General features: G+C 41.1%; 1 protein-coding gene across 1 annotated transcript in view; it reads left to right on the plus strand.

Annotated features, from left to right (window-relative positions):
• The window catches only part of LOC122546605 (4-galactosyl-N-acetylglucosaminide 3-alpha-L-fucosyltransferase 9-like), a 119,824-nt gene extending 109,998 nt beyond the window's left edge, over window positions 1-9,826 (plus strand). Inside the window, exons 2-4 of the mRNA XM_043685287.1 lie at window positions 3,235-4,699; window positions 7,699-7,920; window positions 8,364-9,826. Of these exons, the coding sequence (XP_043541222.1) occupies window positions 3,243-4,319 (1,077 nt within the window). The 5' untranslated portion in view covers window positions 3,235-3,242 and the 3' untranslated portion in view covers window positions 4,320-4,699; window positions 7,699-7,920; window positions 8,364-9,826. The remainder of the gene's footprint in view (window positions 1-3,234; window positions 4,700-7,698; window positions 7,921-8,363) is intronic.
• Window positions 9,827-27,101: the final 17,275 nt, after the last annotated feature.

A 27,101-nucleotide genomic window follows, 5' to 3' on the forward strand; every position in this document is an offset into this window, starting at 1 on the left:
TCACCCTCACCTTAACCTCCTTCCACCTATCGTATTCCCAACGCCCCTCCCCCAAGTCTCTCCTTCCTACCTTTTATCTTAGCCTGCTTGGCACACCCTCCTCATTCCTGAAGAAGGGCTTATGTCCGAAAAGTCAATTCTCCTGTTCCTTTGATGCTGCCTGACCTGTGGCGCTTTTCCAGCAACACATTTTTAAGCCATAAATTCTGTGTCTTACAACTGTATATTCCACAACCACATGATGAAGGAGCAGTGCTCCAAAAACTAGTGCTTCCAAGTAAAACTGTTGGACTATAACCTGGTGTTGTGTGATTTTTAACGTTGCACACCCCCGCCCAACACCGGCATCTCCAAATCACGTTTTCAACTAATTTGTGAAGACCATTCTTAAACTTCTCCAGAAATTCGCGGAATGCTGAATTGTTATGTCTTTTATGTCTTGATAAGGTGTCAAAAAGCTTGTTAAATCTCACGTAGGAGATTAATGTGTAAAATTAAAGCTCATGAGATTGAGAGTAGTATATTATTGACAGGGATAGAGAATTGGCTGGTAAACAGGAAATAAAGAGTAGAAATAAACAGGTCTTTTACTGAGGATCTGGCAATGATTGTTGGAGTACTACGGGGATCAGTGCTTGCACTTCAGTTATTCACAATATATATGATTCAGGTGAGGGAACTAAATGTAATATCTCAAGATTTGCAGATCACACAAAGCTGAGTGGGAAGGTGAACTGTGAGGAGGATGCAAAGATGTTGCCGGATGATTTGGACAAGTTGAGTGAGCCAACATGGTAGGTGCAGTGTAATTGGATAAATGTGGAATTCTCTGCCGTTGGGTCCAATGGAAATCTTACCACTGAGACTGAGTGGTATTCAGCAACAATGCCCACCACTATTCCCATGCTGTATGTGCAGTGATGGCACTTACTGCCAGGATGTAGGTTTGTTCGCTGAGCTGAAAGGTTCATTTTCAGATGTTTCATCACCATACTAGGTAACATCTTCAGTGAGCCTCCAAATGAAGCATTGCTGATGATTCCTGCTTTCTATTTGTATGTTTTTATATATTTAAACATATAAATAGAAAGCAGGAATCATCAGCAGTGCTTCATCCGGGGGCTCACTGAAGATGTTACCTAGTATGGTGACAAAATGTCTGAAAATGAACCTTCCAGCTCAGTGAGCAACCTACATCCAGAACCTCAACCTGAGCTACAAATCTTCTCAAAACTCACTAACTTACTGCCAGCTTATGTTTGAAGTGACTGCTGTTTCTAGTAGCAAAGGAAATTACCAATGAGTCTTCATGAGAAGAGGCTCTTTGTTTAAAGAGTTTAAATGTAGTTTACAAGATGATAACAAGCAGCTGCAACTTGCAGTAGTAAGTTAGATTTTGTTGCTAACATTATTGAAAGACATGCCATGTAGGTTATTACTTGATGAAATGTTCTGCCTTTTCTCACCTAAGTTCTTTTGGCATTTTCAGATAGGGTACAGCTTAATGTTGTTTCTAACATTGAACATTTCAGAACCATTATCTTATGAAACTAAACCAGGGAGTATTTGATAATGAATACCACAGCAAGTCAACAAAAGTCCAAGTGTACAGAGCAATTGGCAACACCTCATTCCTGTTCTGCAGTGATTCCTGGTTTATCAAGAACACAGAAGAGCATGAGAAACCAAAATTCGAAATTGCTGGAAAAGCTCAGCAGGTCTGGCAGCATCTTTGGAGAGAAAACAGAGTTAACATTTCCGGTCAAATGGCCCTTCCTCATAACTGATGGTAGCTAGGAAAATGTTGGTTTATATGCAGAAGATGGAGTGCAGAGAGGGACTAAGGAGTAACGATAGGTGGGAATAGAGCCTAAAGAGAGAGAAGAACAGTTGAACAGACAAAGGAGTGAATAATGCCCTGGCCAGGAGGGACACTGGAGAAACTCCACCAGCAGTCCTTTTGCCATAATCTCCAGATCCAATGAAGGATCACTGAATGAATGCTGGTGTCCTTCTTGAAGCCAACTCTACAGTATGCAGATAAAACTCCTGCAAACAAACTGTGATGGACCATACACGGTATCTGGATGACTAGAAGTATCTCCTCCATCAGGTCCAGTTTTCTCAACTTTCAAACTCCAGGGGAAGATGAAAAACAAATAGTTCTAAGATACTCTGAAAGTCCCCTTGAAATGTGACAATGTTGACATTAATGAATGTGAGAAGCCTGTAACCAGGTAAAAACAATGACTGCAGATGCTGGAAACCAGATTCTGGATCAATGGTGCTGGAAGAGCACAGCAGTTCAGGCAGCATCCGAGGAGCTTCAGCTGCCTGAACTGCTGTGCTCTTCCAGCACCATTGATCCAGAAGCCTGTAACCAGTCAATCCAAATGGTGACAACCTGTCCATTAAGCTGTATCATACTTTGGTCTGAAAGTCTTAATTTTGAGGTGGAGTGAAGGCAGAGAGAAAAAGAGAAGGAAGTAAGTTTATTGACAAGCCTCATGGGCAGTAGGGGGGAATCGCTCATTGTCAGGCACCTAGGGTCTGATTGAAGGAGCTGGCACCACAACATAGGGGGACCCTCTCTAACTGCTAGTTCCCTGCCTTTTCTGCTGATCTCATTCCCCCCCATGTCCTCTAACCTGCAATTCCCCGCTGGCCATCAGTCACCAGTGGACTGGGTCCCTTGGTAACCCTGGGTTTTGGGTGGGTGAATTATTGGCAACAGTCATTGACTTCAGTTTCAGTACCAAGCGAGCATAGCTTCTGGCATCTGGTTCGTCAAACGTCTTGGGATAGGTTGGGGGAGCAGATCAATGCTGCTAGGGTCCTTGATCCTGGGAAAGCCTGCCACTGCCCGGCCAGCTAGCAAGTCCCCTGTATTAAATTCAGACCTGTAAATCTGGTAATGTGCATTGTAAATACAAATCCTTCCTTCCTTCCATTCTTGAATATATTCTAATTTTAACAATATTTATTATATTCTTTGTTGTCCATACACAGTTATGCTCTTGCACTGTTTTCTTCATGCTGCTAGTACATTTAATTTTCGCTGTTTAATGCTTACTTTAACATTGTTCCTCTGCCACTTCCTTTATCTTATCTCTTGTAACTTTGGTATGAATATGCCTCTTCACATTTGGGAGTCTGTGCTTAAATCCTAATGCAGTTTAAATGAAGGAAGTGCTACACTCCCAGAATCCTAATAGTCTTTTTTTTACTTTACAGGAGACATTATGACATCAGTATCCAACAAAGGGATTTTCCGTTTCCTGTTATTGTCCATCATTATTTTGGGCTGTTTTTTAGCTGCATTGCTGTATGTAAAACCATCCAATACCTGGATTTATGCTCCACTGGAATTTGCCACATCAGCACCAGGCGTGAAGAGTATTTTTGGGACAGGTGCTGAGGAGAATAAAACTATTGTGCTGATTTGGCTTTGGCCTTTCGGTCAGACATTTGAGCTCGATTCTTGTAAATCGGAGTTTAACATCCATGACTGTCACTTGACTGTGAATAGGAGCCTCTTTAACAAGTCGCACGCTGTCCTTTTCCATCACAGAGACATAACTGGGGACTTGTCCAATTTGCCCACACAACCTCGGCCAAGGTTTCAGAAATGGGTTTGGATGAATCTGGAGTCACCCACGCATGCTCCAAAAAGGATAGGACTCGACCAACTCTTCAACCTGACTTTGACATATCGGCGGGATTCAGATATCCAGGTGCCTTATGGGTGTCTAACAATGAGCAAAGTCCCAATAGATTTTGAATTGCCCAGTAAAAGCAATCTTGTATGTTGGGTTGTAAGCAACTGGAACTCTAACCATGCCAGAGTGAAGTATTATAATGAACTCTACAAATATATTGAAATCAACACATATGGGCAAGCCTTTGGGGATCGCCTGAGCAATGAAAAGTTGATCCCTACAATATCTAAATGTAAGTTCTATCTTTCCTTTGAAAACTCAATACATGAGGATTACATAACTGAAAAGCTCTACAACGCCTTGCTTGCTGGCACTGTTCCTGTGGTCTTGGGGCCATCGAGAAAAAACTATGAAAATTACATTCCAGCCGATTCCTTCATTCATGTGGATGATTTCAAATCAGCTCAGGAACTTGCAGCTTACCTGAACATGTTGAATGATAATGAGGACTTGTACATGAACTATTTCAAATGGAGAAAGTATTACACAGTGCGGATGACTCGTTTCTGGGATGAACATGCGTGTAACGTGTGTGAGAATATAAAACGACATCAAGAATATCGATCATGTTCTAGTTTGGAAAACTGGTTTTGGGACTGAATTTGAAAACATGCCTCTGATTACTGTTATCATCAGCAATATGGAAGTTCATAGACATGTTTCTCCAAAAAATGTTTTTTGATTAATACTTTTGTTTGACCAAAAAAATGCATCTCTACCATCTTATCTAGTCTTCATGCCTTTGACACCTCAGCAGTGGATTTCTGAACATCATATTCTCATCTGAAATTCGCTTCCATTGGAAATTGAAATTGCTATTCAAATTGTTTTGGTTTAAAGAAACTTGACATTGCCTTGCCATGGCACTTGTAATAAAATGTTAGAAATAAAACAATCTTTATTGAAAATTATGGACAAACTATCCTGAACGACGCATCTGATACTCTAACTGGAAAAATATCATTCAACTTTCATTACAGGTTAAAGAACTTTAAATCATTTATAGTTTTGTAAATATTAATCTGTTTTAAGTAAGGCAGCATTACTTTGTTTAGTACTGAATTAATCTTACCTTGCTGTTGTAATTAATATTTTATAAAAATTTGATGAGCTAACGTGGGGGACCAGCTCTATACACAGTAATAGCAATCCAATTTGATTGGCAGTAAAATTCAACCAATGGTTGAAATGGAAACTTTTGTTTAACCACTTATTCCACGCACTTCAAATCCTATCTTCCTAACAAAATAACCAGCAGATGCAGTAGTCTCAAACTTAACATTTGCCAGCACAAGGGGTATCATTAGAAGGGGCTAGAACCTTATAATTTATTAACAACCCCAATATGGCTGACTGGAGTTTGAAATTTCCGAGTATCATTAGAGAGGCAGCAGGCAATCAGCAGAAATCCACTGCTGAGGTATCATTAGAAGGGGCTAGAACCTTATAATTTATTAACAACCCCAATATGGCTGACTGGAGTTTGAAATTTCCAAGTATCAGGCTTTGATGATGTCATGCAAACTGTCATTTTAACTTGAGGCCACTGCAGTATCTGTCAAAATCTGTTGGCAATCACGTGCAGGGTCAGCAGAGAGTCAGCAACAAGCCTTTTCTCATTTACTGTATGGGCTAACAAAGCAGGAACTCACTTCTGACCCCATAAAGAACATTTGGAGCAAATCTGCCCACACAATTCCCACCCCCCCCCCCACCCCCCCCCACGTGCTGTGTACCATAGCACAGCATCCTCAGTGAGACCCTACCAACACCCAGATTCAGTGGGAGGGCAGCAATTACCTATCGTCTCCGGGCAAAACTGCATGCTGATAAGATTGACCATCCAAATTGTCTGCTGCCTCTCGCGATGTATCAATCAGCCACATTGTCATTTTCCTGTCTGATAATTAAAATTAAGCTTAATGTGGCAATAAGTGGCCCTCTGTGCTGTGTGTTTCTGTCTCCACAGTCAAGACTCGGACGTCTTATTGCAATCTCAATCAGTGGTTCTGAACACATGCTGAATAAATCGCTATCACTGATGTTAATTATTTATTAGCCTACAATTTATTATTTTGTTGTTAGATTCAGAATGCAACGTTAGCTTTCTTTTATAACGCATAATATCTGGGTTGGGCTTGCATTTATATAAGGTAGAAAAAAGCAACTATTTGAAGAAAACAAATGATTGTCCTATTCTAAACTGCCCGTTATTTGGGATCAGTGATGAAAATGACACGTATGATTTCTTTATCCATTATTGTAGTGTCACCTCAAGGAGGTAGACAGGATCCATTCTGGGCTCCCCTCCTTTTCCTGAACTATGTGTCGTCTTTATTAAGAGAAATGTTTGCACTGGTATGGGAGCAAAAATGCAGACAGAAATATTTCAGGGACTCCTCTTCACAAATGTGATTTCAACAGCTGTGGCCATTTGTTAATTTCCTGTTTTGGAAGTTACTGAGTAGAGGCCTCATAAAGGAAACACACCATTTTCTGCATCAGTGAGGCAGCAATACTCTCCTTGTTAGAGAGACTCCTTCTGATACTCCAGCTTCTAGAGTGCACCCACCATCCTCATTTGGATGGTGAGCTTGCCTTCTGGTCAATAATTGGTCAGTCAAGGTGACTGAGTGAGACGTTAAGATTTCTATTTGATTTGACGTCCAGGTCAAACCTAAAATGCAAAAGACTATCCATTGGATCATTTTTCATATCTGTCCTGGCATCATTGAAAAAGCAGCAATATTTTAAAATTAACATTCTAGTCATAGTGGAATTGAACTACCGTATCTCATTCACCTGTTTTACTGATGTTCCTTCTGGAATTTCATCAAAACATACCTTAAAAGCTGGCCCTTCCATCACGGTTTAGGCTATTCCTCTTCGTCTAATATCTTACTTCTTCATTTATCTTGTCAATTAAAAGAATCTATGAAGGCGTATGAGTTTTCTTCAACAAAAAAATTGCCTTTATTCTACTTCTCAACCTGGAGATGCTGTCGTTTACTGGCTTGGGCTTAAAATTGGGCTGTAAGGGGAGCAGTTGCAGATGCATGTAAAATGCTTCCTTCAAATGAGGGCTAGTGGTTCACACAGTGTCCTTGCACTTTAATTCCTTACCGGGTTCAATAATCAACTGACCCAAAGGGTTGAATTTTATGTTCCTTGACACAAGGTGGGAGTCACACCAGGGGTAGATCGATTCCCAAATCCATCTTTGAAAGTCGTTGGTTAATGCACAAAATGGCCAATTAAGGGTGGCACAGTGGCTCAGTGGTTAGCCCTGCTGTCTCACAGCACCAGATCCCAGGTTCGATTCCAGCCTCGGGTGACTGTCTGTGTGGAGTTTGCACATTCTCCCTGTGTCTGCGTGGGTTTCCTCTCGGTGCTTCTGTTTCCTCCCACAATCCAAAGATGTGCAGGTTAGGTGAATTGGCTATGCTACATTGCCCATAGTGTTAAGTGCATTAGTCAGAGGGAAATGGGTCTGGGTGTGTTACTCTTTGGAGGGTAGTTGTGGACTTGTTGGGCCGAAGAGTCTGTTTCCACACTGTAGGGAATCTAATCTAAGGGCTACCTGGCAGAACAACTACCAACTTCATTTAGAAATAATGGACAATGTATCCAATTGGCAACTGGAAAGTGGTATGTTAAGGGATAGGTTGGGGAGGGTGTGGGAGGTGCAGGCCACAAACTGGAAGGGGCTCCCAGCTACTCATGTAAAGATATGAGGCTGGGCAGTTGCGCCAAAGAGTATTATTTGAAGGCACAAGTCTTATGTATGGCAGAATCTAAGTTCTGAAGCATTATTGTCATAGGTAAGAGCTTAGTTTTAAATGTGGGTGATCGTTCTGCTAGTTTGGAAGTATTCAGCAATTTTGCTGAGAGGAAAGAGCATTTGAAAACAGCTAACGAATAGCAAATGTTTTAGAAAATATTCAAACTCAGCCCTTTCTTTGTCTTTGCCACTCCACAGATAAATGAGAGAATGGAGATGAGAATTGGGATGTCCCCAGAACGAGAACAGTCCCAAGATTTGATGTCTCCCTCTGAATCCTCGTGCGGGCCAGTTGCCCATTGATGGATAAAGGTGACCTCCCAGCCAAACAAAATAGTCTTGTCAGGGGTCTTTGGGGTCATTTTGCAACCTTGGTCACAGAGACACACCAGGCACAATGGCATTTTGAGATCTGCAAGGGTAAGTGTATAATTGATGCGGAGATTTTTTTTTTGTGGGATGTGGGCATCTCCAGCTCGGCCAGCATTTGTTGCCATTCCTAGTCGCCCTTGAGAAAGTTGGGGGTGAGCTGCCTTCTTAAACTGTTGAAGTTCATTCAGGGTTGAGGTATACCCATAATGCCGTTAGGGATGGTGGTCTAGGATTCTGGCACTGTGGTGGACGTTCAGTGAGCCTGTTTGATGTGTCAATTCTGGTATTCTCTTGTGTATATCCAAGGCAGTATAATGCAGAAATGCCATTTTGCATGGCATTGGGAGTTATGGATTGCAGAGGGGCTGCCACACCTGTTAATTTGCAAAGACAACTGAGAACTATGTGCCAGCAACAACAAAAAACGCAATGGTCAAATACGCCTGATTGTAGCATAGCAATATTATTATGATTTCTCTCATTATTTGTAGGAGAAGAAGATGCACAACACCAGAGCATGAGGAACAGGACTGGAGGTGCTGTACCAAAACGTGGTTATGCTGACTGCCAACAAGGAGGAGGTTCTGGCATTGGCTACCAACAAAGGGTTCAAAAGTTGAAACAAAGGCTAAAGGATGACCCAGGGATCTTGAAATTCAAGGGCACATACCTACCAATTCTGCAAACATTGTTCAACAGGCTGGGGAGCTTGGGCTTTGGAAAATGGGGAAACTGGTTGGAAGGTAGCATCCATGGTTTATGAATTTAGAAACTTGCAGAATTCACAGTGGAAGGTATGTTTTTATTTTTAAGTGACAGGGATTCAACCATCTCCTGATGGTTCCAGTTTTTCCAATCAGGAAGTGCATCTCTGCAAGCTCACCTCAGAGGATGAAGATGTTAAATCCTAGTGCTCTTTTTTTGTTTCTATCACAAGATTGGCAGCTACAGAGAAAAGCCTCAAAGGACTGACGTTAAAGGTACAGCATCAATTTCCTTGCTGTAGACCTAACACAAGCACAACACATGCATTGCATTTGGTGTGTGTGCTGCAGCTATAATGGGCACTCACACTGATAAGAACACATCACAACTGCAGGAGTAACTGCTGGAGACTGAGATAGGAGAAGTCTCCAGCAGTCAGGGGGATCCTGAAGTCATCCTTAATGATAAAACCCAAGTTGTTGATGAGCTTCTGAAGTCATCTGTAGGTGGCAGACTCTGGACATTCAGTGCAAGGTTTGTGAAGATGTGGTAGAGATATAAGAGGACCTGCATGTACTGACACAAACACTGGAGTTGTCCATCTAAGATGCTATAATCACCCACTCGATGGAATTCAAGTCTCCCTGCTGTGAGAGATTTGCATCTTCCATAGAGGACCATACGCAGTAGCACACTGATGGGAAACAAGGTACATGTCCTGACATGCACTCCATTACCTTGTCTCTAAACTGTGGGCCTCAGAGCCTGAGTGAGAAACAGAGAGGAGCTGGCATCATATCTGCGCTCTAGCACTTCTTAGAAAAGCAAAGTAAGCCAAAAGAACATTATGGCAGCAGATGAATAGCCATTTCTGATGACTTCGCAGAGCATCTCTACTCTAGACACAGATGCCGTCAAGTACTATGCAGACAGATGAGCCTCCTGCCATCGTGGAGAAAAGTCACAACACACCAGCGTCCCCACAGGCAAAAAGTGGACTGCCACCAAAGACAGCCCATGCAAAGGGGCTCCAGCACAGTTGGCAGTCAGGGAGGGCACCATACTGTAGCACCCAGAACAGAAAACCTGGCTGTCTTCACAGATGGGTGCTGCCTTCTTTGTGAAATGTGTACATTGTTTTGATTTGGTGTGAATGTAAATTAGTTTCCTTTCCATATGACAAGGGACAGAACAGTGGTTAGCACTGCTGCCTCATAGCGCCAGGAACCTGGGTTCAATTTGGCCTCAGGCAACTGTCTGTGTGGAGTTTGTATATTGTCCCTGGGTCTGCGTGAGTTTCCTCCATGTGTTCCGGTTTCCTCCCACATTCCAAAGATCTGCATGTCAAATGGATTGGCCATGCTAAATTACCCTGTAGTGTCCAGGATGTGCAGGCTAGTTGGATTATCCATGGGAAATGCAGGGTTATGGAGATTGGGTACGGGTGCGTCTGGTTGAGATGCTCTTTGGAGGGACTGTGCAGACTTAATGGGCTGAATGGCCTCTTTCAGCACTGTATGGATTCTATGTCTCTCCAGCTGCATTTGTCCATTACCTATAATTGATAAAATGAATTTAATATGGATTATTCATAGCTGTCTCGTGTGACTCAACCTTCCCCTCACTGGACTCATCATTAGAGTTCTGAGCCTGGCTGATGTATGGTTGAATATGTGCCTACACTCAGGTTCCGTCCACGAATTCCTTTCTGAAGTCATCCACCATTTTTATTAAAGGGGACTCTGTATCACTATGCAGTGTTACTGTTGTAGAGATATATAGCACAGCAAATGGTCTTTCGGCCTATTACATACATACTGGTCAAAAATAATCACTTCACTATTCTAATCAGATTCTCCAGCACTTGATCCATAGCCTTGTAAGCTTCACCATTGCAAGTAGCACACCTAAATACTTCTCAAACATCATGAGGGTTTCTGCCTTTGCCACCCTTACTGGCTGTGAGTTCCAGATTCCCACCACTCTTTGGGTGAAAAAGATTTTCCTCACATTCCCTGTAAACTTTCTATATCTTATCTTAATCAGCCAGTCATTCAAAATTTCTGGGCTGGCATAAATCCTGTCAAACTTGGAGTGTCTGAGGATGTTTACATGGGTAATGTGCACATGTCTGCATTAGTTTTTGTTTGTGGTTGTGCCAATCTGAAACACTTGTGAAGCTTTTGCTTATCAGTGTCCCTGGCTGTCCAATGGTGCTTTTAAAGCTACAATTGATTTAATATTAATATAAAACTACAATTAAAGCAGTTAATTACCCCTTGTACCCATGAGCCTTGCTACAAAGCCTCAGGTTCTGTTGACTTAACTTGCATCATCTCATGTAAAAGCGATATAATCACAGGTCGGTCTAAACATGGCATTGTTGAATACTTTAACACAGTAATGGGCTGCAGGCTAGGGTGATGTCAATGTCTCCACATTGTGCCTGCAATGAATAAAAATGAATCAAAATTGTAGAAATTCGGTTACTTTTAAAATCCCAAGAAACATGTGGCCAACTACACAGTTGTTTATTGATACAACTGCATTTTCACTTCCTTCCTTACATGTGTGTCTGGGGTTCCAAGTACTGTGTGTAAAGTACAGGTTTTTGTATGCCCTCAACTGTATTATATTTGCTATCGCAATGCAGATTCCTCTACAACATGAAGCCTTCCTTAGCCTGACTGCTGCAGCTGTCTCTGCTTTGCAGTCCCTCACCCCACAGCAAGTTTCCCAACCTTCCTGTACCTCATGATGAACACATCCATGGCCAATAGGCCTCCTCTTTCTTCTCCTCATCTCTTCTTTGTGGAAGTAAGTACCTCCAACTGAATGGATAATTCCCATATCAGACACCAGATCACAGTACAAATAGTGTACTTCCCTTTTAGCCCCTTTCCTGGGGAAATGCCTTATTCTTGCCATAGAAAAGCAGCATTTTCTATGTTAGCCACCGCTGCAGCAGCAGACTCTATTGCTAAAGTCAGTTAGAGTTCTACTTACAACCATTATACACACATTTGTGAAAAATAATGAACTCCCACCGACATCTTTCCAGAACACCCACCACATTATGTTGTGGGCAATATACTATTCCAGATAATTGATTTTCAAATAATGTTAAAGTTTGTTAATGTGGCATGCAAAAATAGTAGAGGGCTGCTGATTTCATGAGTTTGCAAAATGAGAAAGAACAGGTAAGTTAATAAAAAGTAGACAAAATGAATTTAATCCACTCATTAGAATAAATTCAGTGCTTGTAGCTATCTCACAACATAAAGAATCTGACCACTTATCTCATTATGGGGGAGCCGCATAATGACATTAGATTTACAACCTGACTTTGTCACACTGGGGTTTTTGCATGTCTGGGACTGAAGCCGTTCTGGTCTAAAATTCAACCCAAAAGGTCTTCAACAATGACCACATTGATTTTAAATTGCTGGACAACCAGGCCAACCTCACTTTCACTAAGGTTTGAACTTCTTCTCAATTAGAAATGCAGCTTTTACCACATCAGCTTGCAAGCCTGTCCTCTCCTTTATTTAGGTAGATAACTACAAGTATTAAATTGATTCTAATGAATGGGTTAAATTTACTTTGTCTACCTTTTCTACTTAATACCTCTTTCCCAGCTTCAGACTATCATGAATCACATGTTTAGGGAATTCTGATAGTACTGGCAACCAGCAAACATTTTCATCACATCAGCATCACATTTGTATTGTTTTTGTACTATTTTTGGATAGATCAATTTTTGCATTTGTGACAAATTGAAGTCTAAATTCAAAAAATTCCAAACAAATATATTGAAGTAACTGAAGTAAAATTCTGCTCAGAATTAATTCTTTGTAACTTTTTAAAATGTGATAATGAAATCTACGGTGCTTAAGTGAACTAGTAAAGCAAAACTGCCAGTCTTTCTCAAAATTTGTGGCATAAACTAATATTTAAAATTTATGAAGAAATTATAGACACAGATATAAACATACATAGATTAACTGTAAAAAAATGCTCAGCTATTTTAAACATTGGGACTAGATGACAGACCATAAATGCTACTTACTCATCCTACTGTTTTAAAGCATATAGAAAACATTCTTTTTGCTGTAAGCTAAAATATTGGATCTTAAAGTAATATTTAATCTCTTCAGGCAATCTTGTGTTGTTTCTATATTTATGTATTCCAGTTGTATCTTGGTTAAATTCGTTTATTTTTCGCTGTGCCTATTATTGAAGAAATTTCTTTATTAAACTCCTTTTATAGCAAAGCTTTAATTAAAATAATATTCTTCAGTCTTACACACAGTAGAACATCTAACCCCATTGTTACATATTACACTATGTAAGGTATCGTATTAATGGTGTGGAATTAACCCTTGTGAAAAAGTAAGATGGCTGATTCTTGCAGTTGTCATAGTTTTAGGTTGCAGTATTTGTGCCTTTTAAGGCTGCTTCAAACCTGTAGAAGCAAAACATATTTCCTGAAATTTGAGCCAAAGGATCATCGTGTCTTCTTGCATCACAAAATAGATGAACTGTGCCAGGACTAGAAATTCAGAACCTCAGGCTAATGTTTTGGCAAGATGGGTTTGAATTCTAGCACTGCAGTTTGCAGAATTTGGATTAATGAACAAATCTGCAATTTAAATCTGAGTAAAGGAGTCATATTACTGATTGTCGTAAAAACCCATTCAGGTCGCTCATCTCCTTTTGGGAAAGAAATCTGCTATCCTTACCCTTTTTGACCTACATGTGACTGTAAACCCATACCAATGTGGTTAACCCTTAACTGTCTCTAAAATGGTCAAACAAGACACTCAGTTTGAAAGCAGTTAAGGATGAGCTTCAATTGCTGCTTTTGCCAGCAATGCCCACGTCCCATGAAAGAATAAGTAAAAGCAAAACGTTTACTATTATTACAATTTACAACCTGCTAATGAAAACTTAAGAACAGCAATTGTAAAATTTGTGATTGTTAATTATAAAGAATGTATTTTGTGAGGTTACAGTATTTGTTAGCAAAGCAATCCAGATAATTCAAAGTTTTTTTAATGCATTACAGTTCCCCATTAGTTTGATTAAAATGTAAATAACATAAAATATGACATTTAGTGTTGAAAACATTGAAACAACCAACTTTGAACAATGAGAAGAAAATTTTAATCAAAAATTAGGAGCTAATTACAATATATGAAAAATTGTGGTACTTTAATGCTTCTTTCAAAAGTATTTGTTAAAGTTTTAATTGGAAAGTAGCATGATGATTATTTGATTAAAGCAAAAACATTTTACTTTTTGAAACAAATTACCTTGAAATTGAAATGAAATATACTTCTGGTAATGATGCAGCACCGTGGCTCAGTGGTCAGCACTGCTGCCTCACAGCACCAGGGTCCCAGGTTAAATTCGAGCCTCAGGTGACTGTCTGTGTGGAGTTTGCACATTCTACCTGTGTCTGTGTGGGTTTCCTCTGCGTGCTCCGGTTTCCTCCCACAGTCCAAAGATGTGCAGGTCAGGTGAATTGGCCATACTAAATTGCCTATAGTGTTAGGTGCATTAGTCAGAGGGAAATGGGTCTGGGTGGATTGCTCTTCAGAGGGTCGGTGTGGACTTGTTGGGCTGAAGGGCCTGTTTCCACACTGTAGGGAATCTAATCATACATAGAGCTTGATGTGTTTTATTTTCACTTGGTTCAATTTATAATCAATTTATTCCTGTCATTCTACTGTGTTTTAATATTTACATGCTCCCATGTCCCTTTTTTTGTAAATATTTAACAATTATTTATCTTATGAATATTGCCTCACTATATTTGCCTATTGTGGGAAAGAATGCAACAGTGTTTCAAATATAAATCTGAAAACGATCTTATTCAAATTTTCTGGGAAAATGATGCTTTTCAGAAGGCTTATGGATTTATTTTACCTTCAGCAAATGGCACAACATTCTAACAGAGTGGATGACATCCATTTCCCCATCTATAATTTATACATGATTCTTAAATTCTTGATCCTTCAAAGCTAATTTCCTTTTAGTCCAATGATCAGTGGTACCAAAGTTATGGAGCAGAAGTCGGGGAAACTGCTCATTTTCCTGGAAGGAGAGTCACCAAGTAGCTAAAGAACCCAGAAGAAATCTAATCCACAGCTATGGCACAGTGCAGTGGACATATGTGGAGGAGAGTGGCACTTCCAAAGCACTGGAGGAGATACCCTCTGGAGTTGCCAAGTGGAGGGCATTGCTGGGACAACGATCAGTCTAGCAAAGGTAGACCTTTGGATTTCGAGAATGGGAAAAGTCTGCAGTATTTGTGTGGGGAGATGGGTGGAGGTGGTGGGGGAGTGATGGACCACATTAAGGTACAGAGCAAGCAGAGGGAGTGGATACATTTTGGAAGCAAGGCGAGTAGGAACCAAGGTGGGGTACTATTTTCAGCAAGGTGCTCTAGATGCACAGAGTCCCCCAACTCACCAGCCTGCCAAGGATTGTACACTCAGGTCCTTTGCACACTTTTCAAAACTAGTTAGAGAAAAATGGGTTTACCACCTCCCCTCCCATGCCAACTGCATTACGCCTGGGCAGAGTTGGAATTGAGCATCCTGTTAATTATTTCAGCAGCCTATTGGTGCCAAACAGGTAGTAGTTTCAGAATTCAGAAAATTGGCTTGACAATTTGACCATCAGAGGTGGTCAACATATAGTCCATATTAAATCTTGTGCCAAACCCATCATTCCTGCTCCCTATTACCCACAGCACTGAATTTAAAATTCTAATCCTCATCTTGAAATCCTGCATAGAAAGGCCTCACCCACTTTCTGCTCTCTCCTTCACCTGCCATCTCCTTCTATTCTCTTCAAATTCTGACTAGCCTTTTATACATCTTTATTTTAAGCTCAGCCGAGGATGGGTGTTACTTCCTTTTCTGCATAAAAGATATTAAATAAATATAAATCTTTAACATTTTCTGCTAACTTGATTGAACATAAGACAATTATAACCTTTACAGTTTAGGTTTCATATTGCAGGAGTTCAGAGTTTCAGACAATTGTCCTTAAATGTAATTTATTTTATTGGGCATCAGAAGAATCTGATTTTAAACAACACTGGATTGTAATAATTCATTTTAAACATTTTAAGTGTCAATAATATCAGGAGTTAACACCTCGTTTTATAAAAAAAAGGCTCTTTTTGGTGGAGAATAATACACCAATCAGTGAAAATTTTTCAACACCTCTACTTTTAGTTGTGAATATTTGTAGTTAATGAGGCCCATGTTATAAAGCCAGCTTGCCGAACATGAGAGATATTTTGCAATTCAGAGACAGTTCCATTGGAAATTTTACATGGAATTAAGTTTTGTTTGTATGAAGTGTTGCTTGTAACAACTTGGATGTGAACATAAGAGGTATGGTTAGTAAGTTTGCAGATGACACCAAAATTGGAGGGGTAGTGGACAGCAAAGAAGATTACCTCAGATTACAATGGGATCTTGCAAAAATTGACAGAAGAACTGGCTGATCAAGGAATAACTCTTGATCATTTGCTCATTTTAGGAATAGCATATATCTGAATTTCAAAGATGTACATTTGACTGTATTTGTGTTAATTACATGCCAAATGTTAAACACCACTTAGTTCCTTATCTTAGTGCCATAATAGAATTGATGTTTTTTGGTGTACATGGAAATATATTTAATATATGACAAGATATTGTGTGAACAGCCATGTTAGTATTCAGTTCCTGACCTTTTTATGTGAAAACAGGACTGGTAATAAGCATTTTGTACATTCATACTAAAGTTTGCGTAATTCAGATTAAATTCAAGATGCAGTCACTTGCCCTCACCAAACTGAATGAAGCTATTTTATAGATAAATATATGCATTATTTCCATGTTGAAATTATCAACTGCTTTTTGATTCAGAGATCTTATAGCATGTAACTTTATTGTTAAACTTGTGTCAATTTGGTCCAAGACTTGTAAGCTGTGATTCTTCTACGTCACTTGAAGCACATTGTTTGTATAGATCCTCAGAATAAAACATTTAAATTAATGCAATCCATTTTTAGAAAAAGTACAAGTCTACAAAAGTCCAAGCTGATCTACTCAAAGATTAAAAACAGGAATGTAGATAAATGCAAAAGTGGCCAATGAACATTTTCTCTTCATGACTCGAGATTGAGGGCACCACTATAGAAGTATTTGACAGCCTAGCCTTTATGCTCATGCAAAAAAAAACAAAAAAAAACTGAACAGTTGTCATTGCTACTAGAACAAAACTCAATTTCTGGAATGGAAATAACTTAAGGCCATTAGCAGCAGCAAGGAACTAGAAATTACTAAAGTGTGTGACTCTTCATACTTCCTGTATTGTTATAAAGTTATACTGTGATATCTGTAGTCAACATGTCAGCTTCTCCTGAAACACTTTATGAGTTCACAAGTTTATTCAAGGTTTCATCATTTTGTTGTTTTGCAGTGCAGTTATTTCAATCGGTCATTGAAAAGGTGAACGCTGCACTTCACTTTGTACATGATAGCAAAGAAATACTACAATAAATAAAATACATTCCTTTCAGATCTCCTTGCATTTTGTTCTTACACAATTTAAAATTCTGTCAAAATAAGGGGATATATGTATTGAACCATGCAAAAAGTTATGTAGCGACAAGGGCACAGAAATCTCTATTTATCCACAATCTCTGAGGTTTGTTTTTGCACCACATCCTCAGAGATACCTACACTCCTTTAATTCTGGCCCTCTTGTATACTCCCAAACAGAAGTGTTCCACGTGACTGTGCATTCAGTTGTCTGGATACTAAGCTCTGCAATTCCTTCTCAACATCTCTTCACCCAAGTACCTCACCTTCCTTCTTTAAAATGCTCATTAAAAGCTGTCTCTTTGACTAAACCTTTGGTTGTCTCACCTAAAATCACCATACATGGCTTGATGTCATACTAATTCTCCTCTGAAGAATCTTGAGATACATCATCACCAATCTCTGCAGTCTGAATGGCAGACAGTTGAGCTTCTTGTAAAGCTATAAAGGAGTAGGAGCAAAAAAGTCCAAAATGTTTTTACAATTTACTTTAAGGATTTACCTTTTTAATCTCCATACCCTTGCCTTTATTTATAATATCACGGACTCTTCTCTGACAGAAAGTACAGGTTGACAAATACTTTACAGACCATTTGTAATAAAGACACAAGGAAATTAACTTAAAGTTTTAAACATCACATCATGAATATGTGTTATGTGGAATTAATTTGAAATCTCATCAGCTGATCACATGATAAAGTTTAACTATGGAACCTTTTAAATACTGGATCTGAATTCAGCAGCTGCATTCTCATTCACTCTGTCTCCTAATTTTATTCCAAATAAGTTTTGAACTGTTTTTCTCAAAAAGAAACTTATTCCTGGTTTTTTAGGAAGTCTGAAAGTGTTATCTTGCTGTTAAGAGATTTCCAAAATAAGTATAAACCCAAGGTGATTGTCTCTACAGACCGAATGAAAGATAGTAAGTTCAACAACAGGTTTTTTTTACTCAGGAATAAAGGGACAGATCAATAACAACTTTAAACCAACTACTTCAGCTGAGAAAAGAGTGCCTTTAATAAAACCAGTGAATCTTTATTGTCTTTTTGTTTCTTAATCTGCATTTTAACTTGACCAAGTTTACCTTCCAATGCTCTGCACAATTGTATTTTTCCCCAGCTTAAGGTTTGATTATGTGTTTGTGTTCCTTAGTGGAAAGTAGGACTTAGAGTCATCGAGTCATAGATATGTATAGCATGGAAACATATAAATGATTTGGATGTGAACATAAGAGGTATGGTTAGTAAGTTTGCAGATGACACCAAAATTGGAGGGGTAGTGGACAGCAAAGAAGATTACCTCAGATTACAACAGGATCTTGATCAGATAGGCCAATGGGCTGAGGAATGGCAGATGGAGTTTAATTTAGATAAATGTGAGGTGCTGCATTTTGGGAAAACAAGTTGGAGCAGGATTTATACACTTAAAGGTAAGGTCCTAGGGAATGTTGCTGAACAAAGAGACCTTAGAATGCAGGTTCATAGCTCCTTGAAAGTGTAGTCACAGATAGATAGGATAGTGAAGAAGGAATTTGGTATGCTTTCCTTTCTTGGTCAGATCATTGAGTATAGGAGTTGGGAGGTCATGTTGAGGCTGTACATGACATTAGGCCACTTTTTGAATATTGTGTGCAATTCTGGTCTCCCTCCTATTGGAAGGATGTCGTGAAACTTGAAGGGTTCAAAATACATTTACAAGGACATTGCCAGGATTGGATGATTTAAGCTATAGGGTGAGGTTGAAAGGCTAAGGCTGTTTTCCCCTAAGCGTCCGAGTCTGAGGGATGACCTTATAGAGATTTACAAAATCATGAGGAGCATGGATAGGGTAAATAGACAAGTTTTTTTTTTCCCTGGGGTGGGGGAGTTCAGCACTAGAGGGCATAGGCTTAGGGTGAGAGGGAAAAATTTAATAGGGACCTAAGATGCAACTTTTTCACACAGAGGATGGTGTGTGTATGGAATGAGCTGCCAGAGGAAGTGATGGAGGCTGGTACAATTACAATATTTAAAAAGCATCTATATGGGTACATGAATAGGAGGGGTTTAGAGGGATATGGGCCAAGTGATGGAAAATTGGACTAGATTAGACATATTTGCACATATTAGTTGTTTTAATATTTTTTTCCAGTGTGGGTTTTGGCACAATAAAACTAACCCTTATTATGTTTAACTTAAGATAATCTGCCTGACTTAGTTCTTACAAACCACACACAGCTAAATACAAACAGGACTGGCAATACTACATTTTCATAAAATTCATAATCCTTTCTCCAGCTGAACAGTGAGTGGAAAGACAGGAAGACCATTCTGTCCGTTCTCACCTGATCAGATAATCAGCTTGGGTTTACCATGTGTTAGAACATCATTAATAACAGTATAACAACATCTGACTTCCTAAAATCTGTGACCATTTGGAAATCAAGGGCTGCATTTTACTCCCTTCTGCTGGTGAGTTTGAAGACTTAGGTGGCTCTCTGAATTACCAACCTAACTTGGCTCTATCTCAGTGTTCCTCCAATATCCATGGGTCAATATCCTGGAACTCCCTCCCTAACATCAGCTCTGAAATCAGCGCACTGTCACCTTTTCAAGGAAAATTAGAGATGGGTAGTAAAGACTGGCTGAGAGAGCAACATCCAAATTCTGTGAATTAATTTTTCTAATTTTGGGAGTGACATTGGCCTTTGAAACTCTAGATTTTCACTTTCCTTATCCTCCTGACTAGGGAATGACCAGATTGGCAGCCAGTTATATCACAAGACATTACTCATATTCTGTTGCACATGTCTGTCCCAAAGTGTTGGACTGATGCTGGTCTCTAATTGCCCAGCAGCTCTGTGAGGCACAAACTTCTGTTTCTGAGGGGTCTGATTAGCCTTTTATCAGCCAGATGAGAATTAAATTGTTATGGGACAACTCATATTTCTTCATGGGGGTGGAGTGGTACTGGGGGAATGTGAAGAGGTGGAATCCAATACAATTCAGCACAAGCAGCGAGGTCAACCTCCAAAAATGGGCAAATGGGTTTTAAAATATTTTTACCCTCAAATTTTGAACCTACTCACTCCTAGTTTGAATGGGAATGGGAAAGGAACAGCTTTTCCAGCAATGCTTGTAGGCCTGAGGTAATAGGGCCTGCTCACCTGACTCAAGGCTGAGGCACTTCCCTCTCCATATTGCAATCCCCTTGTTTGAAGGGAGCACCCATCCCAAGAAATATCACCACGTCCTTTCCACAACTGAACTCCCTGAAATCCTCCCCTGATAATCGTAGAATCCCTACAGTGTGGAAGCAGATCTTTTGGCCCAAGTCCTCACCTCCCATCAAAGAGAAACCTACCCAGACCCATTCCCCTACCCTATTACTCTACATTTACCCCTGACTAATGCATCCACACATTCCTGAACACCATGGGCAATTTAGCATGGCCAATTCACCCAAATTGCACATCTTGGGAGGAAACTGAAGCACCCGGAGGAAACCCACACAGACAGAGGCAGAATGTACAAAGTCTGCACAGACAGTCACCCGAGGCTGGAATTGAACCCAGTCCATGGTGCTGTAAAGCAGCAGTGCTAACCATGAACCACCAGCCACCGCCACCACTGAGCCACCGCGCTGCCTCAAGGTTTGTAAACAAATGAATGTCTACCATTGTGCGTCTCTGAGCTCTTGACTGCACAGTACCCAGCTCCAGCACAGCTCAAAACTAAAGGGTCAAAAGAAAAGACAGAAAGTTGTCTGCAATAGCAAACCATCAGTCCCCAGGTGGCAAATAGTATCTGTTCCTGCTGAGTTTCTCCAACAATTTCTGTGTTTCATTTTATTTCTACCATTCACTGACTGAAGATGGCTAATGGAATGCTGGTCTTTATATGTACAGGACTGGAGTGCAAGGATGCAGAAGTTCTGCTGCCATTATACAAAATCATTAGACCCCACTTGGAGCAGATCTGAGCACCACACCTTAGGATAGATTGGTCTTGGAGGGACTTCAATGTGGGCGATGATACCCATGGACTTCAAGGGTTAAGTTACGAAGAGAGATTAGAAAAATACGGCCTGCTTTCCCAGAATTAATAACGTTAAGGGGTGATCGGATCAAAGATGTTAATGGGAAAAGACAGGGTGCACAAAGAGAAACTATTTCCACTGGTCAGGGATTCCATAACTAGGGAGGGCACTGAATGAGTATTAGTGCCAGATCGTTCAGGAGAGTTGTTAGGAAACACTTCTACACATAAAGGGCAGGAGAGGTTTGGGATTCTCTTCCACAAACGGCAGTGGATGCTGGATCAGTTGCTAGTTTTCAAACTGAGAGAGACAGATTTTTGTGAAGCAAAGGTACTAAGGGGATGGGAACAAAGACAGGGCTCTGCAGATAGGCCACTGATCAACCAATGAATGCTGGAACAGGATGAGGGGCTGAATGGCCTACTCCTGATCCTTTGTACGAATGTTCAAAGTTCATAAATCAGGAAAACCAAAGTAGCATTTTCATGCACCGGAGCAATCAATGATTTGAAATGTGTTCAAATATTTTATTTTCACATGTTCCAACTCTCCACGACCCTCTAGGTGAAACAATCCTCAAATCCCCCTCTAAACATAGAACATAGAACAGTACAGCACAGGACAGATCCTTGTTGTGCCGAGCATTTATCTTAATCTAAGATCAACCTAACCTATGCACCCCTCAATTTACTGCTGTCCATGGGCTTATCCAGCAGTCGCTTAAATGTCCCAAATATCTCTGGCTCTACTACCACCACTGACAGTGCAATCCATGCACCCACCTCTCTCTGCGTAAAGAAACTAGATTAGATTAGATTACTTACAGGGTGGAAACAGGCCCTTCGGCCCAACAAGTCCACACTGACCCGCCGAAGCGCAACCCACCCATACCCCTACCCCTACATTTACCCCTTTAACCTAACACTATGGGCAATTTAGCGTGGCCAATTCACCTGACCCTGCACATCTTTGGACTGTGGGAGGAAACCGGAGCACCCGGAGGAAACCCACGCAGACACGGGGAGAACGTGCAAACTCCACACAGTCAGTCGCCTGAGTCGGGAATTGAACCCGGGTCTCTGGCGCTGTGAGGCAGCAGTGCTAACCACTGTGCCACCGTGCCGCCCAAACTAGTCCTGACATCTCCCCTATAACTCCTCCGCGTGGGCGGCACGGTGGCACAGTGGTTAGCACTGCTGCCTCACAGCGCCTGAGACCCGGGTTCAATTCCCGCCTCAGGCGACTGACTGTGTGGAGTTTGCACATTCTCCCCGTGTCTGCGTGGGTTTCCTCCGCGTGCTCCAGTTTCCTCCCACAGTCCAAAGATGTGCAGGTCAGGTGAATTGGGCATGCTAAATTGCCCGTAGTGTTAGGTAAGGGGTAAATGTAGGGGTATGGGTGGGTTGCGCTTCGGCAGTTCGGTGTGGACATGTTGAGCCGAAGGGCCTGTTTCCACACTGTAATGTAATCTAATCTAAACTTCCTCCAAACACCATAAAATTATGACCCCTCATGACAGCCATTTCTGCCCTGGGCAGTAGTCTCTGGCTGTCTCCTCTATCCATACCTCTCATTACCTTGTATTAAGTCACCTCTGTTCCTTCTTTGCTCCAGTGTGAAAAGCACTAGCTCACTCAACCTCTCTTCATAATACACGGCCTCCAATATAGGCAGCATCCTGGTAAATCTTCTCTGCACCCTCTCTAAAACATCTACATCCTACATTGAAGTGACCAGAATTGGATATAAAATTCCAAGTGTGGTCGAACCAGGGCTTTATAGAACTGCAGCAAAGTGCGCGGCTCTTAAGCTCAATCCCCTTGAGCTTAAACACCATACACCTTCTTCACAACCTTATCAACTTGGGTGGCAACTTTGAGGGATCTGTGTACGTGGATCCCACAATCCCACCGTTCTGCTGCATTGCCAAGAATCCTGTCTTTAACCCTGTACTCAGCATTCAAATTCAATCTCCCAAAATGAATCACTTCACATTCATCCAGGTTGAACTCCATCTGTCACTTCTCAGCCCACCTCTGCATCCTGTCAATGTCATGTTGTAGCCTGCAACAGCCCTCGAAACTATCTACAACAACACCGACATTTGTGTCATCAGCAAACTTACTAACCCACCCTTCCATGTCTTCATCCAAGTCATTTATAAAAACCACAAAACACAGAGGCCCAAGAACAGATCACCGGTCACTGACCTACAGGCAGAATACTTTCAATCCACTACCACTGGCTGTCTTCTATCAGCCAGCCAATTCTACATCCAGACAGTCAAATTTCCCTGTATCCCATAGCTCCTAACTTTCTGGAATTTTCTGTCTGACCTCAAGAAACCCTGGGCTCCAGGTGACCAATCGGGAGGTGAGGCAGCTCTCCATCTACTTGGCTACCGTGGGGGACCTTATCAAATGCATAACTGAAATCCATATACACCACATCCACCAACCGACCTTCATCAACTTGACTCGTCACATCCTCAAAGAACTGAATAAGGCTTGTGAGGCATGACCTGCCTTTCACAAAGCCAGGTGCTCCATCAGGCCCTCCTCAATCATTAAACAGTCCCAATCAATAGAGATCTCCAACTTCTCAATCACCGAGGCCCAATGATCCCACATTCTGTCTCCAAAGCGTGCACAATCTCACTTGGTCCTATAAGACAGTCTGTTGTCAAATCCTCCCACCTTGCCCTCTATCACCATCAGAGGTAAACACAATGACTGCAGATGCTGGAAACCAGATTCTGGATCAGTGGTGCTGGAAGAGCACAGCAATTCAGGCAGCATCCGAGGACAGGCAAAATTGACGTTTCGGGCAAAAGCCCTTCATCAGGAGCTTTTGCCCGAAACGTCGATTTTGCCTGTCCTTGGATGCTGCCTGAATTGCTGTGCTCTTCCAGCACCACTGATCCAGAATCCTCTATCACCACCAGCCCATTGCAATCTCTCATCAGCACAGTCTGTTCCGCACTGTGCTCTCTCAATGTTCCCCACCCGACAGAGAGCTAATTCTGTCAGTCATGCTGATTCCTGGGCAGCGATCCCATTCCAAATAAAATCCCATTCCAATGAACATCTTGCCCCTTACAATAACCCCATAGCTAAAGTTACATTCTGATAAAAAACTGAAAGAACTATGAATGCTGTAAATCAGGGACAAATACAGAGACTGCTGGAAAAGCTCAGCAGGTCTGACAGCATATGTGGAGAGAAATCAGAGTTAACTTTTCAGGTCCGATGACCCTTCCTCAGAACCAAATAAAAGGGTGCCCCCTGCAGCCATGGTTGCTATGGTGGGGGAGGGGGGAGGCTGAAGCCAAGTAGATGGAGAGCTGCCTCACCTCCCGATTGGTCACCTGGAGCCCAGGGTTTCTTGAGGTCAGACAGAAAATTCCAGCCAGGCTCTGAAAATATTCTTTGAGCGGCTCCCTTCCTCTTGTGGAGCAGTGCCTCTGCTCTGCTGCCTACCTCCCCCCTGCCCCCTGCATTCTACCTCCAGGAAAATAGCCTAAAGAGGGCCAGCTGAAGGCAAAATGAGACTCCTGGGCCTCATTGGGCCTCATTGTTAATCAGCCTAAAACAATACCAGGTGAGGTGGCGGCGTCAGTGCATGGAAGGCGAGTTTGGAGCAGGTACACTGGAGCTGTGTCATTCTTGTCCCTATGCTACCTGACTTTTAACGATCTTACCTGACCTAAGGCACATTTCTGGGTGGTGATCAATCAAATTAATAGACACTTCACTTCTCAGCGTCCAATACATGCAAGGTCTGCAGGTGTTCAAAATGAACAAAATGTACCCGGCCTGGACATGCTCTCGTTGTTATGGTGATTGATCCTTTTCCGTTACAATGTATCCTTTTAAAACTACTGTGCTTTCAAATTTATTAACAGGCTTTTGTTCCTCAGACCGATTTTTCATAACATCTCTCACGCTTGGGTGCAAAAGTAAACATGTTTTTGTCTGCATTTGAAATGTAGCAAGTTACATTTGTAAGCTCTGCATTAGGCTGCAAAGGAAAAGGTACAACCTCATATGTTCCACAAAAATCAAGTCACAAGGTCTCATGATATAAATCATGAATCAAAAATATGACATAGGTCTCCTTTCCTGATTCAATGGTTTGGGTTTCCCCTGAAGATGGTAAGGTTTGAGCTGTTCTGTATTTAGGGCCTGATTTTTCATCTAGATCTGGGTATTGTTAGGGCACATCCATCGTGTCCCCTTTAGTTTTTGAAATCATATCTTTGTATCTGAAGAAGTGTCGTAAGTTCACAAAAGCAAAACACTTAAGCTGCTTGAGATCTGAAATGATAGAAAATGCTGTTACTATTCAGTTCAGTTCCCTTTGTATTTCTGAAACTATTGCTGCCTTTGGCAAAACAGCTCTTAAAGTCCTGGAAAAGCACTATTATTTGCTTATTTTGGAAATCTTATGGTAAGCATCAGCAACTTTAAATTACCGATAGTTCAAATTTAGAAGAATTCTTGTCCTTTATTTCATTTTGTTTCTCAGTTCCTTTTCAAATATATTGTAATTGAGTTTACAATATTGATTGTGTTGTTTCAGAGGACTTTAGAAACAGGAATAGGAACTTTTTTTCTGCCATTCAATGAAAATCATCACTAATCTAGGGCCTATTTGCCCTGCTTACATTAATACCTTGGATTAAAAAAATAGTATAAGTGAACTTGCTGAGTATTTTCAGTTTGCAGAATAACATTTCCTAACTTAACTCATAAAGATCAAATTTTAAATGGTTCCACCTCGCCTTCGTCACCTCAACCAGTAGAAATATTTTCTCTTTGTTTACCCTGTCTCATTCCTTAATTTCTTAAAAACTTCAACCAAACTGCTTGTTAATATTCTAAATTCCAGAAAGAATAATCCTATTTTGTGTAATTTCACCTCATAATTTAACTTTTAGATCCAAATTATCATTCTGAGTATGTGTTGGACTGACCTTTCTGTCCCATGCCTCTAGTTGACCCCCCCCTTCGTTATTTTTGTAAATAATTATGACAACTAGTATAGCGAGCTTTAAATCATTGAATGATTCTCCAACACTCCAATTTCAATGTTGTCGCTAGACGAGCCATTCAGTGAGTCCACGCTCTCCACTATTTCCCCATGTGCCATCAATTGTTTGTCTCATACCTGCTTGAAAGTCACTGTTCTGTTCCATCATCCAACTTAGCAACACATTCCTAATCTATACAACTTGTCACAAAAGAAACTATTTCCTCCTGTCACCTTTGGTTCTCTTGTCAGTCACATTGGATCATGACCATGTCCTTCTTATGGACTGATGTCACAGAGGTAACAGGCAAAATCTTCCATTATGGAGTATGGATCCTGCAGTGAGCATGATAAATCTCTCACATGCTCACACAGTTTTCAGCTCATTTAAATGCAGGAAGTTCTCATGCCTGTCAAAGGTCAGTGTGCCATATTTAAAGGCCACCCAGGTAACCCCCTTTCTCCCCGCTCCCACCACTTACTGCAAGCCTGCAGCATCACTGGAATCTGTAATGGCCGCTCCACGCCCCTGAGGAAGTAGCCCCAAGTTTCAGCGACGCTTTGTGAAATATTTTGATCCAGATGAGAAGGGAACTCCTTTTCCTTCAGGATTGAAGCAGGAAGCTCTCCCATCAGATCATTGCAGCCTGAATCAAAGTCGTAGTGTGGATCGTCACCATCGCGCTGCAGGAAGAAACTTGGATCTGTGATCCTGCACACTCCGCAATGTTTCACTCCTGGGAATGGCTGCCTGGGGCAGCCAACATTGATTAGGGAATTTTTTTTTTAGATTAGATTAGATTACTTACAGTGTGGAAACAGGCCCTTCGGCTCAACAAGTCCACACCGACCCGCCGAAGCGCAACC

The sequence above is a fragment of the Chiloscyllium plagiosum genome, chromosome 3 (genome assembly GCF_004010195.1).
Source record: "Chiloscyllium plagiosum isolate BGI_BamShark_2017 chromosome 3, ASM401019v2, whole genome shotgun sequence".
NCBI classification, from domain to species: domain Eukaryota; kingdom Metazoa; phylum Chordata; class Chondrichthyes; order Orectolobiformes; family Hemiscylliidae; genus Chiloscyllium; species Chiloscyllium plagiosum.